Source organism: Haliaeetus albicilla, unplaced genomic scaffold (genome assembly GCF_947461875.1).
Source record: "Haliaeetus albicilla unplaced genomic scaffold, bHalAlb1.1 scaffold_58, whole genome shotgun sequence".
Lineage (NCBI taxonomy): Eukaryota > Metazoa > Chordata > Aves > Accipitriformes > Accipitridae > Haliaeetus > Haliaeetus albicilla.
In genome coordinates, this window is record NW_027212496.1 from 40,895 (window position 1) to 54,308 (window position 13,414).

The 13,414-nt window shown below is 49.6% G+C and overlaps 1 protein-coding gene across 1 annotated transcript in view; it reads left to right on the plus strand.

Moving 5' to 3' along the window:
- Positions 1-2,272: 2,272 nt before the first annotated feature.
- The window catches only part of LOC138684228 (electroneutral sodium bicarbonate exchanger 1-like), a gene marked incomplete at its 3' end in the record, with an annotated part of 38,690 nt that continues 27,548 nt past the window's right edge, over positions 2,273-13,414 (plus strand). Inside the window, exon 1 of the mRNA XM_069777935.1 lies at positions 2,273-2,364. Coding sequence (XP_069634036.1) covers positions 2,273-2,364 — 92 coding nt within the window. The remainder of the gene's footprint in view (positions 2,365-13,414) is intronic.

A 13,414-nucleotide genomic window follows, 5' to 3' on the forward strand; every position in this document is an offset into this window, starting at 1 on the left:
CGGTACAGGTGCTGTTGGATTGCCTATGATAGACTGTCTGCAAAGCGCGTGCAGGTGACAATACAGTCGCCTACAAGCGCGTTAGATGATGAAAGAAAAGGGCTCTAAAGAATTCTAAGTTTCCCAGAGAAGCACTCGGTACAGCCGAGTGTTCGAATCTCACACAGTAGGCAACCCTATGGCGGGGGGGAGAGAGGCTCAGTCCATTGACTGATCCCAGAAGTTAGCGATGTCCTCCCGACTTGTCTGTGATGGTGTCTTCCCTGGCATTTCTCCTCTCTTAAGCCCTTTTATGTTTTCTGAGTTTTTCGGTGGAGCTTGAGTGACTCTAGTCACACATACCTTTCCTTTGATTGGTATAAAGTTCTCTCGCTTTGCTTTTAAAGGCATACGCTAGAGAAAATTCAGAGCGCGTGCTCAGTGGGGGGTTGGTCGCACCTTGGAGGTGAGTACCTTTGGGGATGGAGGTGTGTTTTGGTGTTGTAATGAGCAAAGTTCACCCAAAGGACCTGCTGTTGCGTGTGAGTACCCCAGAAGTGGGCACGTGTGATAGAAACCAGAAGTGTAGGGCGTTAGCTCGACAGAACCGCCATTATTTTACCTCCTTGCTTCAGTGGATTCAATGCAGGGAGCAAGCGTTCTCGTTCCGATCGTTCCAATCGTTCCGGTTGCCTACCCCTGCGATCACAGAGCCTGGCCACGAGGTCTCAGCTCCGCTCCACCCTCTGTGTTCCTTTTCAGAGTCAGCGTACCAAGCTCCCCTGGTGTTGCTGACGTCTAAAGTTGCAGGTCACGTTGCTTGGGGAGCTACCACGGAACCGATTCTTTACGTGTGTACTGCGTTCCTCCCTGGAGGTTCACCTTCCCTTGAGGGGTGGCGGGGGGACGTGTGTCATACCGACAAGTCATCTCCAGCAATCATTCCACGGGCTGTGGCTGTGCCCGGGAGGCCCGGGGGTCTCTCCCTGCCCTTGGCGGCCATGCCCTGGTGTCCTGGGTTCAGCTGGGATAGAGTTAATTTTTACAGGAACCTGGGAGGTGGGGGGCATAGCCGGGGCAGCTGACCTGAACTGGCCAAGGAGCTATTCCATACCATGTGACATCATGCTCAGTATATAAAGGGGGAGCGGGCCGGGGGGTGGGCTCTTCTTTTCGGTGGGGGAAGTGGCAGAGCGTCGGGTCCCGGGTGGTGAGCAGTTGCACTGTGCATCACTCTTTTTGTATACTTTTTCATTAGTACCGTTGTTGTTGTTGCAATTTCTTTGTGTTGTTCCAGTAAACTGCCTTTATCTCAACCCTCGAGGTTCCAGGTTTGGTTTTTTTTTCTCTCCTCCGTCTTCCCCCCATCCCACCGGAGGGGGGCGGGAGGAGTGAGCGAGCAGCCGCGTGGTCCTTTGTTACCGGCTGGGCTGAAACCACGACAGTCCTTTTTGGCGCCCAACGTGGGGCACGAAGGGTTGAGATAACGACAGATCTGGCCAGAGCGTGTTGAAACAAATTTGTCATACGCATTTCTTATACTAGATAAATAGATGTTAGTCACAATGTTGATTCAGCTGTTTACATGGTGGCGTTTTGTAAGTTCTTATATGCTTTATGTATTGCCTGTAGTTGCGTATCTCATCTCTGGGAGAGTGATTGGGATTATCATTTTGCTGTACTGGGCAATGTCGACTTGTGAAATGATTACATCACTGGTCATGAGGTTAAGCTGTTATCTGTATGAGGCAGTGATATCATTTCCAGACTTTGGGCACCTTCTGTCGGATTTTATTGGTAATTACACCCAACCCATGGGGAAGTCAGGGGGGGATACTTCCCCCCATCCGTTCCCCTCCCTTTTCTCTTTCCAACTAATTACAACAGTTTTCGAGAATTTTGAATATCCTTGGGATGCGCAAGCCTGTGTGCTGTTAGTGCTATGCCTCCTGACTATGTTTCAGGTCTTGTCTAGGGCTACAAAGAGGCTCTTTAAGAGTACCACCCAGAGATCTGTCCCAAAGCTGGATATTCATGGGTGGCACGGCGTGTGGGAGGATGTGGGCAGGTATCTAGAGAACTTCTCACCTCCAGTGACTTGGAAGTTCACTCCCGAACAACTGCAGAACCCTCATGAAGTGATAGAATTTTTGAAAGGAAAATGCTGTGGCTATCCCAGAGACACACAACTCACTACACTGTGCTGGGCCCTGGCCGGTATCTACCAAACCCTGCTTGATACTATGCAGCACCCCCAGGGGGAAAAGCGGGAAAAGATGGAAAACAAGACAACATGCACTGTGGCCGCCCCAACCCCGACAACATGCACTGTGGCCGCCCCAACCCCGACAACATGCACCGTGGCCGCCCCTACCACGACAACAGGTAGCATGGCTGCCCCTACCCCGGTGACAGATACTGCCACTAAACCAGAGAACCAACCTGTGCCAGTATCAGTCGCCCCTGTACAGAAAAAGAAACACACAAAGAAATCAGTTCGCTCAGTGAGAGATGAAGATGAACCAGGGTCATCGCGAGAACAGGAGGAAGAGGCAGAACCTGAAATAATTACCCGATCTCTATCCCTGAGTGAGTTGCGTGACATGCGAAAAGATTTTAGCCACCACCCAGGTGAGCACATTGTTACCTGGCTGCTCCGATGCTGGGATAATGGGGCTAGTAGTGTGGAATTAGAGGGTAAGGAAGCCAAGCAGTTGGGATCTCTGTCTAGAGAAGGGGGTATCGACAAGGCGATTGGGAGAAAAACACAAGTCCTCAGCCTCTGGAGGCGACTTCTGTTAGGTGTAAAGGAAAGATACCCTTTCAGGGATGAAGTTACATGTCACCAAGGCAAGTGGACCACCATGGAGAGAGGTATCCAGTACCTGAGGGAATTAGCCGTGCTGGAGGTGATTTATAATGATCCAGAAAATGCGCAGTCACCCACAGATCCAGATGAAGTCCAATGCACACAACCGATGTGGCGGAAGTTTCTACGAAGTGCACCACCAACCTATGCCAACTCATTGGCAGTAATGTCCTGGAAAGAAGGCTATGGACAAACGGTGGATGAATTGGCTGTCCAACTCCGGCAATATGAAGGAAGTCTCTCTTCCTCCCTACGGGCCTGTGTCTCAGCTGTAGAGGAATTGTCCCGAGAGTTCCAGCAATTCAAAGTAGATATGTCCTCCTCCTCACCTGTACAGGCCCGCATTGCAGTTATTGGGAGTAAGCGTTCCTCTGCCCAAGAGAGAGGAGAGAGAAAGTACACACGACGGGCTAACCTGTGGTTTTACCTGCGTGACCATGGAGAGGACATGAGGAAGTGGGATGGAAAACCTACCTCAGTCTTGGATTCACGGGTACGGGAGTTGCGAGAAAAAGCAACCAGAAAAGAAGATTCTTCTTGGAAAACTGCTGCTCCAGTTTCCCGTGAGCAGTCCCCCGGGCGCAGTAGATGGGCCGATCTCATTTCTGATCCTCTTGAAGGGACTTCTGATTCACATGTGCAAAAAGTGGGTAACAGATATTCTAACCAGGATTAGAGGGGCCCTGCCTCCAGCCAGGTGGAGGAGAGGGACAACCGAGTCTACTGGACAGTGTGGATTCGATGGCCTGGCACGTCAGACCCACAGGAATATAAGGCTCTAGTAGACACTGGTGCACAATGTACCCTAATGCCATCAAGTTATAAAGGGGCAGAACCCATCTGTATCTCTGGTGTGACAGGGGGATCCCAAGAGCTAACCGTATTGGAAGCCGAAATGAGTCTAACCGGGAATGAGTGGCATAAACACCCCATTGCAACTGGCCCAGAGGCCCCGTGCATCCTTGGTATAGATTATCTCAGAAGGGGGTATTTCAAGGACCCAAAAGGGTACCGTTGGGCCTTTGGTATAGCTGCATTGGAGACGGAGGAGATTGAACAGCTGTCTACCCTGCCTGGTCTCTCCCAGGACCCTTCGGTTGTGGGGTTGCTGAAGGTTGAAGAACAACAGGTGCCAATTGCTACCACGACGGTGCACCGGCGGCAATATCGCACCAACCGAGACTCCCTGATCCCCATCCATAAGCTGATTTGCCAGTTGGAGAGCCAAGGAGTGATCAGCAAGACTCACTCACCCTTTAATAGTCCCATATGGCCCGTGCGGAAATCTAATGGGGATTGGAGACTAACAGTAGATTATCGTGGGCTGAATGAAGTCACGCCACCGCTGAGCGCTGCTGTGCCAGATATGTTAGAGCTTCAATATGAACTGGAATCAAAGACAGCTAAGTGGTATGCCACAATTGACATTGCTAATGCATTTTTCTCCATTCCTTTGGCAGCGGAGTGCAGGCCACAGTTTGCTTTCACTTGGAGGGGTGTCCAGTACACCTGGAATCGACTGCCCCAGGGGTGGAAACACAGCCCCACTATTTGCCATGGACTGATCCAGACTGCACTAGAAAAAGGTGAAGCTCCAGAGCACCTGCAATATATTGATGACATCATCATATGGGGCAGCACGGCAGAAGAAGTTTTTGAGAAAGGGAAGAAAATAATCCAAATCCTTTTGAAGGCTGGCTTTGCCATAAAAGAAAGTAAGGTCAAGGGACCTGCGCAGGAAATCCACTTCTTAGGAGTAAAATGGCAAGACGGGCGTCGTCAGATCCCTGCGGACGTGATCAACAAAATAGCAGCTATGTCCTCACCGACTAATAAAAAGGAAACACAGGCTTTCTTAGGTGTTGTGGGCTTTTGGAGAATGCATATTCCAAATTACAGTCAAATTGTAAGTCCTCTCTACCAAGTTACCCGGAAGAAGAACGATTTTAAATGGGGGCCTGAGCAACGACAAGCCTTTGAACAAATTAAGCGGGAGATTGTTCATGCAGTAGCTCTTGGGCCAGTCCGGACAGGACCAGATGTTAAAAATGTGCTCTACACTGCAGCTGGGGAGAATGGCCCTACCTGGAGCCTTTGGCAGAAAGCACCTGGAGAGACCCGAGGCCGACCCCTGGGGTTTTGGAGTCGGGGATATCGAGGATCCGAGGCTCGCTATACTCCAACTGAAAAAGAGATATTGGCAGCATATGAAGGAGTTCGAGCCGCTTCAGAAGTGGTTGGTACTGAAACACAGCTCTTCTTAGCACCCCGACTGCCAGTGCTGGGCTGGATGTTCAAAGGGAAAGTTTCCTCTACACATCACGCGACTGATGCCACGTGGAGTAAGTGGATTGCACTGATCACACAACGGGCTCGCATAGGAAACCCCAGTCGCCCAGGAATTTTAGAAGTGATCACGGACTGGCCAGAAGACAAAGACTTTGGAATGTTGCCAGAGGAGGAGGTGACACGGGCTGAAGAGGCCCCGCTGTATAATAAACTGCCAGAAAATGAGAGGCAATATGCCCTGTTCACTGATGGGTCCTGTCGCATCGTGGGAAAACATCGGAGGTGGAAGGCTGCTGTATGGAGTCCTACACGACTAGTTGCAGAAACTGCTGAAGGAGAAGGTGAATCGAGTCAGTTTGCGGAGGTGAAAGCCATCCAGCTAGCATTAGATATTGCTGAAAGAGAAAAGTGGCCAGTGCTCTATCTCTATACTGACTCATGGATGGTGGCAAATGCCCTATGGGGGTGGCTACAGCAATGGAAGAAGGGCAACTGGCAACGCAGAGGTAAACCCATTTGGGCTGCCGCACTGTGGCAAGATATCGCTGTTCGGATAGAGAAGCTAGTGGTAAAAGTACGTCATGTAGATGCTCATGTACCCAAGAGTCGGGCCACTGAAGAACATCAAAACAATCAGCAGGCAGATCAGGCCGCCAAGATTGAAGTGTCTCAGGTGGACCTGGACTGGCAACGTAGGGGTGAGCTATTTATGGCTCGGTGGGCCCACGATACCTCAGGCCATCAGGGGAGAGATGCAACATATAGATGGGCTCGAGATCGAGGGGTGGACTTGACCATGGACACTATCGCACAGGTCATCCACGAATGTGAAACATGTGCCGCAATTAAGCAAGCCAAGCGGCAAAAACCCCTGTCGCATGGGGGGCGATGGCTGAAATATAAACAGTGGGAGGCCTGGCAGATTGACTATATCACACTCCCACGAACACGCCAAGGCAAGTGCCATGTGCTTACAATGGTGGAAGCAACCACTGGATGGCTGGAAACATACCCTGTGTCCCATGCCACTGCCCAGAACACTATTCTGGGCCTTGAAGAGAAAATTTTATGGCAACACGGCACCCCAGAAAGAATCGAGTCAGACAACGGGACTCACTTCCGAAACAACCTCGTAGATACCTGGGCCAAAGAACACGGCATTGAGTGGGTATATCACATCCCTTATCACGCACCAGCCTCCGGAAAAATCGAACGATACAACGGACTGCTGAAAACTACATTGAGAGCGATGGGGGGTGGGACTTTCAAACATTGGGATACACATTTAACAAAAGCCACCTGGTTAGTTAATACTAGAGGATCCGCCAATCGGGCTGGCCCCGCCCAACCAAGACTTCCACATACTGTAGAAGGCGATAAAGTCCCTGTAGTGCGCATGAGGAGTATGTTAGGAAAGACAGTCTGGGTTAGTCCTCCCTCAAGCAGAGGCAAACCCATTCAAGGGGTTGTTTTTGCTCAGGGACCTGGGTACACCTGGTGGGTGATGCAGAAGGATGGGGAAGTTCGATGTGTACCTCAGGGAGATTTGATTTTGGGAGAGAATAGCCAGTGAATTGGGCTGTATGATACCTAACTGCTAAATACCCTGCCAATGCATGTCATTGTATCTATAGTGTCTATATGCCATATCAAGGGTATTACTGTAAGAATTACCCAAATGACTGCGGGATGGACTTTGAAACTAAGCCAAGTACAACAGCGACAGAACTTGAACTGACACCCAGCAATTTCCTCAAGATCAACATCCTCGACCTGCAGAACAAGGGCGTGAGTTGCACCAAATGTACTAGCCACAAGTTCCAGAGGCAGCATACAACAACCCACCATCTCACACCATCTCTCTTATCCTGAAGAACTGTTACAACAGATGGAGCCCCAAAGTCATGGACTAAATAAAATCAATGGACACATTAGAGGAATAGCCCATACGCTAAAGGAATACCATTCGCGTGTGTGTGTGTGCGCGGGGGGACGACGGGGACGGACGCAAGTCCATATACTTATATATATAAGACAAGGAAGTGGTAGTGGTCGATTGGAAAATGTAAGATCTGGGCATGATGTAGATGGTATAGAATAAGGGGTGGATAATGTCCTGGGTTCAGCTGGGATAGAGTTAATTTTTACAGGAACCTGGGAGGTGGGGGGCATAGCCGGGGCAGCTGACCTGAACTGGCCAAGGAGCTATTCCATACCATGTGACATCATGCTCAGTATATAAAGGGGGAGCGGGCCGGGGGGTGGGCTCTTCTTTTCGGTGGGGGAAGTGGCAGAGCGTCGGGTCCCGGGTGGTGAGCAGTTGCACTGTGCATCACTCTTTTTGTATACTTTTTCATTAGTACCGTTGTTGTTGTTGCAATTTCTTTGTGTTGTTCCAGTAAACTGCCTTTATCTCAACCCTCGAGGTTCCAGGTTTGGTTTTTTTTTCTCTCCTCCGTCTTCCCCCCATCCCACCGGAGGGGGGCGGGAGGAGTGAGCGAGCGGCCGCGTGGTCCTTTGTTACCGGCTGGGCTGAAACCACGACACCTGGGCCCAGCTGCTGGGTGTCCCTGGCGCCTGCTCTGCCACTCGGCTCGCAAGGAGAAGCCTGGTGCTGTTCCTCTTCTCTCGGGCCATGGCAGGAACCAAGCGTGCAGCGCAGAGACCGCCCCTATTAGCCGTCCCCTCTCTGCGCCAGAGCTAAAGCCTGTGCGGCCCCACAGCCAGGAGGAGCAGGGACTTGATGTGGCTGGACACAACCCCTTTTCGTGGGGCGTAAGGGGGGTGATTTCGGCAGCCGCAGCCTGGAGGCAAGCCAAAGTGTAACCAGAGCCATAGGTTGGGATGGTGGGTGCCAAGAGCCCGCCACGGAAGTAAGCCAGGCTTTGAGGAACAAGTGCGCGGAGGTGACCCCGGTGCGGTGGAAGGAAAGGTTGGTCGTATTCAGACGTGGACCATTTGGATCCGTGACCAAAGCCCAGCCAGGCAAAGGACAGACAGCTCTTCCAAACTGTCAAAATAGCCCATTGCTGCTATTGCTGTCACATCCCCTTGTCCCACTGAAACCCAGCTGCGCAGCCTTTCTATTAAACACGCGCGTTGGCCATGTTTATATGGGATGCCAAAGGCGCTTCAGCCATGGGTGAAACTTCCACAGCTCACCTGTGACTTGAACCTTTCTGAGAGTTCTTTGCCTACCTCGGTTTGTGGGAAGATGTTCGGATCTTACCTCAAACCCTGGCAAGTCTCCTTTTCCTTTAGGATTTAGTATTTTGAGTACTGAGAGATTAAGAGAGGTACTCTCCTTGCCATTTTGTGCGTTGGTGCCAAAATGGATCTGTACCTTCAGACTATGTAAATAAGGGCATGTAGGCCACAGACATTCCTTTGGTTGTGGTGATGCCAGAGGTGAAAGACAGGGGTTTGGTTCCCTCTGCAGGAACTCTGCAGAGATGTAGAGAGCATGCACGGTTTCCTCACCGTTCCTTACCAAGGGACACTTGCTACCACACTGTCAGGGGAGGTTTGGACTTGACATGAGGAGACATTTCTTTGCCAAGAGGGTGGTCACACCCTGAAACAGGCTTCCTGGAGAGGTGGTGGATGCCCCACGCCTGTCAGTGTTGAAGAGGCATTTGGACAATGCCCTTAATACCATGCTTGAACTTTTGGTCAGCCATGAAGCGGTCAGGCAGGAGGACTAGTAGGAACTTGTAGGTCCCTTCCAGCTGAACTATTCTATTCTCATTCAGAATGTGAATAGAGAAGAAGAAATAGTTTTTCCCACTTTGTTGGAATTTGACAGAAAGTAAATTAAAGATGCCTTGTCCAAAGTTGCACAGCAGTTTAGCAATTGCATTTCAAAACGGTGTTTTGGCGGTTGAAGAAATTACACTGCCAATAGAGCTGTTTAGGAAAAAAAAGGAGTAGTTTTGCAGAGGATGTGTGAAGGCCTCTAGAAAAACATCTTTAAAGAGCCTGTGGATGTTTCCCATGGAAAGCACTGATTTTGTTTGAAAGCTAAGGCTCTTTCAGCTTGGGCATCTTTTAGTTTTAGAGCAAAAACTTAGTATTTCTCAGAGGAAACAGGAACTCGTACAAATTGAGTTGAATCCTCAGCTTCCTATTTAAAAATGTCTTTAAGGGAAGCGTACCATCAGGCCACAACTGTGCAATGGCATTAGTCCCTAAATTAATCCCAGATGCATACCAGTTCACAAGGAAGCCACCTACTTGGTTGTCTGACTCATGAAATCTCCCCTGGCATGTAAGGCTCACATTGAATCCCATCCTACCATCACCTTTAACACACTTGTTTTACCCACGCTTTTATGCTTCATAAAATGAGCTTCCATAAGTGTTAGCAACTCCAAGTCAGCACCCATTCTTTTGATAAAAATAACCTGCTACGAGTGTCTGAGCAATCATAGTTAAATTATACCACCACTTCCATGCAGTTCTGTAACAATATTCCTCTAGTGGTTCTGATACAACAGAGCTTCTCTATCTAATAGTTAATGGTAACACACTTTAAGTAAGGAACACATAGATCAATATACTTTTCCAGGGGAAAATATTTTAAAGACTGTACATTAGTATAAATCAGAAGGCAAAACCCCTCAAAGTCTGGAGGAAGATGCAAAAGTGCTTCTTTGCAAGAGGGTTTTTGTCCACTCTTACTTAAGTCAACTGAAGGGAAGATCTGAATAAAGCCACGGTGCCTTCTCCCACCCGACTCTGGCCATTCACCGAGATCCAGTGCTTAGCGCTGTTCCCAAACAGTTTCCACTGAGACCGGATGAACTGTCAGATGCTACCATGATTTATAAACTTAAGCTCCCAGTCTCTCCTGCCATTTCCACATCCACTTCTTCCCTTTCTGATAAGGCATGAATCATCATCAGAAATCCCTCTCCAGTCCATTAACAAACTAAACATTGCACAGGCTCATGGAAGTACACGGGTGACTATCGTTACATCTGCCTCCGTGTTAGAGGGATCAGCACTGTAAAAATACCTGCAGTCAGCAAATATTCGTGTTGCATTTATGAGCATTTTCATTCCAGTACACACATTATGAAACAATCTTATGGTGGTAGGAAGGCTAGGTAGGTATTCCAGCAAGGAAGACTGCTTTGCTGCTATATTAATACCTTATATTATAGTGCAATAATCCTGTGCTCTACAGAGTCTCAGACTGGTTCATTGGAGCGGGGCGGGGGGGAAGTGTATGGCTTTAAACAGCTTGCAGTATTGGGTCAAAAAAGGCACAGATGTTGCAGCAAATCCTTGAAACAACATAAACTCACCATGCTCATCTGAGCCTATCCAAAAAAGTATTCACCGTGGCCAGACCAAGGGTTCTGTGCTGTGCCTGGCTAATTCAACAGCAGGGCACCCTGCGTGGGAGAACCACTAATCCTGAAACGTAGCATTAAAGAAGACGAGACCAAGGCTACAGAGACTTTTGTGAAACTGAGCATAAGAAAAGAATCATACCTTCCTGAGCCTCAAAAGAATTTCTACAAAATCTTAGATATTTCTGCGATGACTTCAGGAGATAATCTTACAGCAAGTGACTCCTAACAGAATTTTCAGATGCCTTTAGGAATAAGGAAGGACTCTAGTAATCTCTCACCCTCATAGGCAGTCTCGAGAAAGCATATGCCTGAGAAACAGAGGAAAACCAGAGTGAGGAGATGGGGAAGTCGAGAACATTATTCGCAGTAGCTGCTCTCATTCGACCAGATCAAGACTGGCACAGTGTTAGCAGAGGTACGGAATAGATGTGAAAGCCTCAGACGTTTCTGCCCAGCGGGTAACACTGTGGGATGTAAATGGTAAGACTGCATGCATTTTTTTTTCGCAACACAGTAAAAAGTGAAGTTAAAAATACCAAATCCACCAGACCAAAAAGCTTCCCATCCTCCTCAAGTTATGAGAGGAAAAAATCCTCTCAGGAGATTGAAAGAGAGGTACTCCATAAACACGCACATCTGTGGTTCCCAAGCCCATCGTTCAAAACTTCTGTCATCAGTTTATTTTCTCCCATGGGTCTTCTCCAGTTCAGTAGCTGTCACTCCAGTGAAAACCACAACACAAAGCTGACATTTATTGAAGGTGGGCAGGGCCCCGTGAACTCTACTGTGGCAGTGCAGACAAATCTAAACATCATCTTTACTCACAAATTTCCATTCAGTTCAGTGAAAGCAGAATTGCCTCTGAGGTGTGGGAATAATAAAGAGAAAATTCTCCTTTTGGTTGCACCTAAGAACAGGCTTGCAGAGGCGCTGGTGGGAAGCCTGCTGGAAACCAAGGGGCCGCGTGGGAGTCAGGGAAAGCAGAATATGCTTTCCACCACCTAGAAAAGGAGCATGTGGATGGGGGAGGAGGAGCGAGCAAGAGAGAAGGAGCTGAGACTTTGCCAGAAGAAATAGGAAGGCCCCATGGTGCTGACCGCCCAGGAGTGCTCCGGGATGTCACGGGGAGGCTGGCACGCTGGTTCGAAGCACAGACCGCTTGCCCCTGCTCCTTTTCCATGCGGGCACCAGGACACGGTAAAGCAAAACCCGGGCAAGGTCAAGCTGGACTTGAGTGGCACGAGTGAAAGGGACAGGTGCCCGAGCGATCTTCTCTTCTGTCCTGCCAGTCAGAGGTAGGGGTGCATAACCGAAAAAGCTGGTTGAAGAAACTCTCTGAGGCTCGATTTTGGAGTTTTAGAAAGCAGGCATTCTTTATTGCAGCACTGGATGCACGGGGGATCGTTCTGCCTGTCGTGCATACTGTTACCTACAGCAAGGCAAGCTTATATTGTTCTAATCATATACTTATTTATGTTATCCTTGACATAGTGTCCGCCCTTTGGGCATGTGCAGTGTGGCTCATCTCTTTTTCCTAGTTAGCTGGCCTTGGCAGGTTTTAATGGCTGGATGCACCAATGTCTGTCCCAACAGCAGGTGGGGGACAGGGCTCTGCCCTTCGTGAGTCCCCCAGCCCCTGGAGTGGCGGCTGGAAGATGGCTGTAGGCCAAAGGACCCTGATGGGAGCCCTGCAGGGCCTCATCCATTGGACCGACGGGCACCTTCCCTTGTCACACAGAGCATCTCATGGGCTGGAAAAGGGATGCTCTGGAGAGCTTCTGGCAAATCTCTGGAGAAGAGCTTCTCCCCGCCCCTCTCCCAGGGGCTTTCTTGGCTCTGGTGCCCTTCCCAAGGACAGCCCCACAGGTGGGTGCAGCCAGCATGGCAGGAAAGAACAGGCAGCAGCCACAGTGGTCAGCACGGCGGGAAAGCCAAGGATAAAGCCTTATCACCCAAGTGGGATAAAGCCTTAATAACCAAGTGTGCTGCTCCTCGGACAGGAGTATTCCTGCCTAAGCTCACCACACTTTTCCTGCATTTCCCTGTGGCTTTCGGCAGGATATGAATCGCTCTTCAGTGCCGGTGGTCGCTCCCCTCTTTCAGTAACAATTGCAAATTTTCTTCCTGTTGGACCCGCCTCAGTTCCAGTCTCTTGGGGATTGAAAGCTGGCACAGCATGGGTGCCAGAGACGTTCCCACAGCTTGGCTGGTGTCCACAATGAGGAGTCTGTCTTTAGCCATGATGGTCATTTGCAGGGAAAACAGCTTGTTGTATTGACCAGGACCCTACGCGGACAACAGAAGAGCAGGGATGCGGCCATTTGCCACAAGTCCAGTGGAGCAGGCTGCTCAAACACAGCCCACGGTGACTTTCTGTGCTGCTGGGCCTGTGGGGACAAAGGATTAAGCCTGAATTACCTACATGAAATAGAGCTATCGCTAGCCTCGTGCAACGGCACCCAGGAGCTGGTCCTGAAAACCACCAATCCAGGACACGGAAAGCTTTTAACCGCTGTGGCTATTCTGGAATAGACTGTGCCGTGTGCATCCATTTCTATTAGCAACGCTTCTCCTGCAGCCCAAAAGGAGTTTGAGAGCTTGCTTATGGCTAAAGGGGGTTGGTGGCCTCGGGCGGTGGCTGAGGCTTGGGGCTTGCGTTGTCCATGACCAGCTATGATCACAGAGTGAGAGAGGAAAGACTTTCCCTGGGGAAGAGGCACCAGGGAGTGGTTGAGGTGGAGGAAGACTTCACCACGGTTTTGCTTGTAGGTGGAAAGTTCTGGATCAGAGAGGAATTCTACATCTTCCGTAGCATGGCACAAGTAGAGTCTTCTGTTGGTACCAAGTAGAGGTAGAATGTCAGGCAAAGTGGCTCATTGAATGGGAATGATCTGGGGAAATTTACTTGGCTATTAAA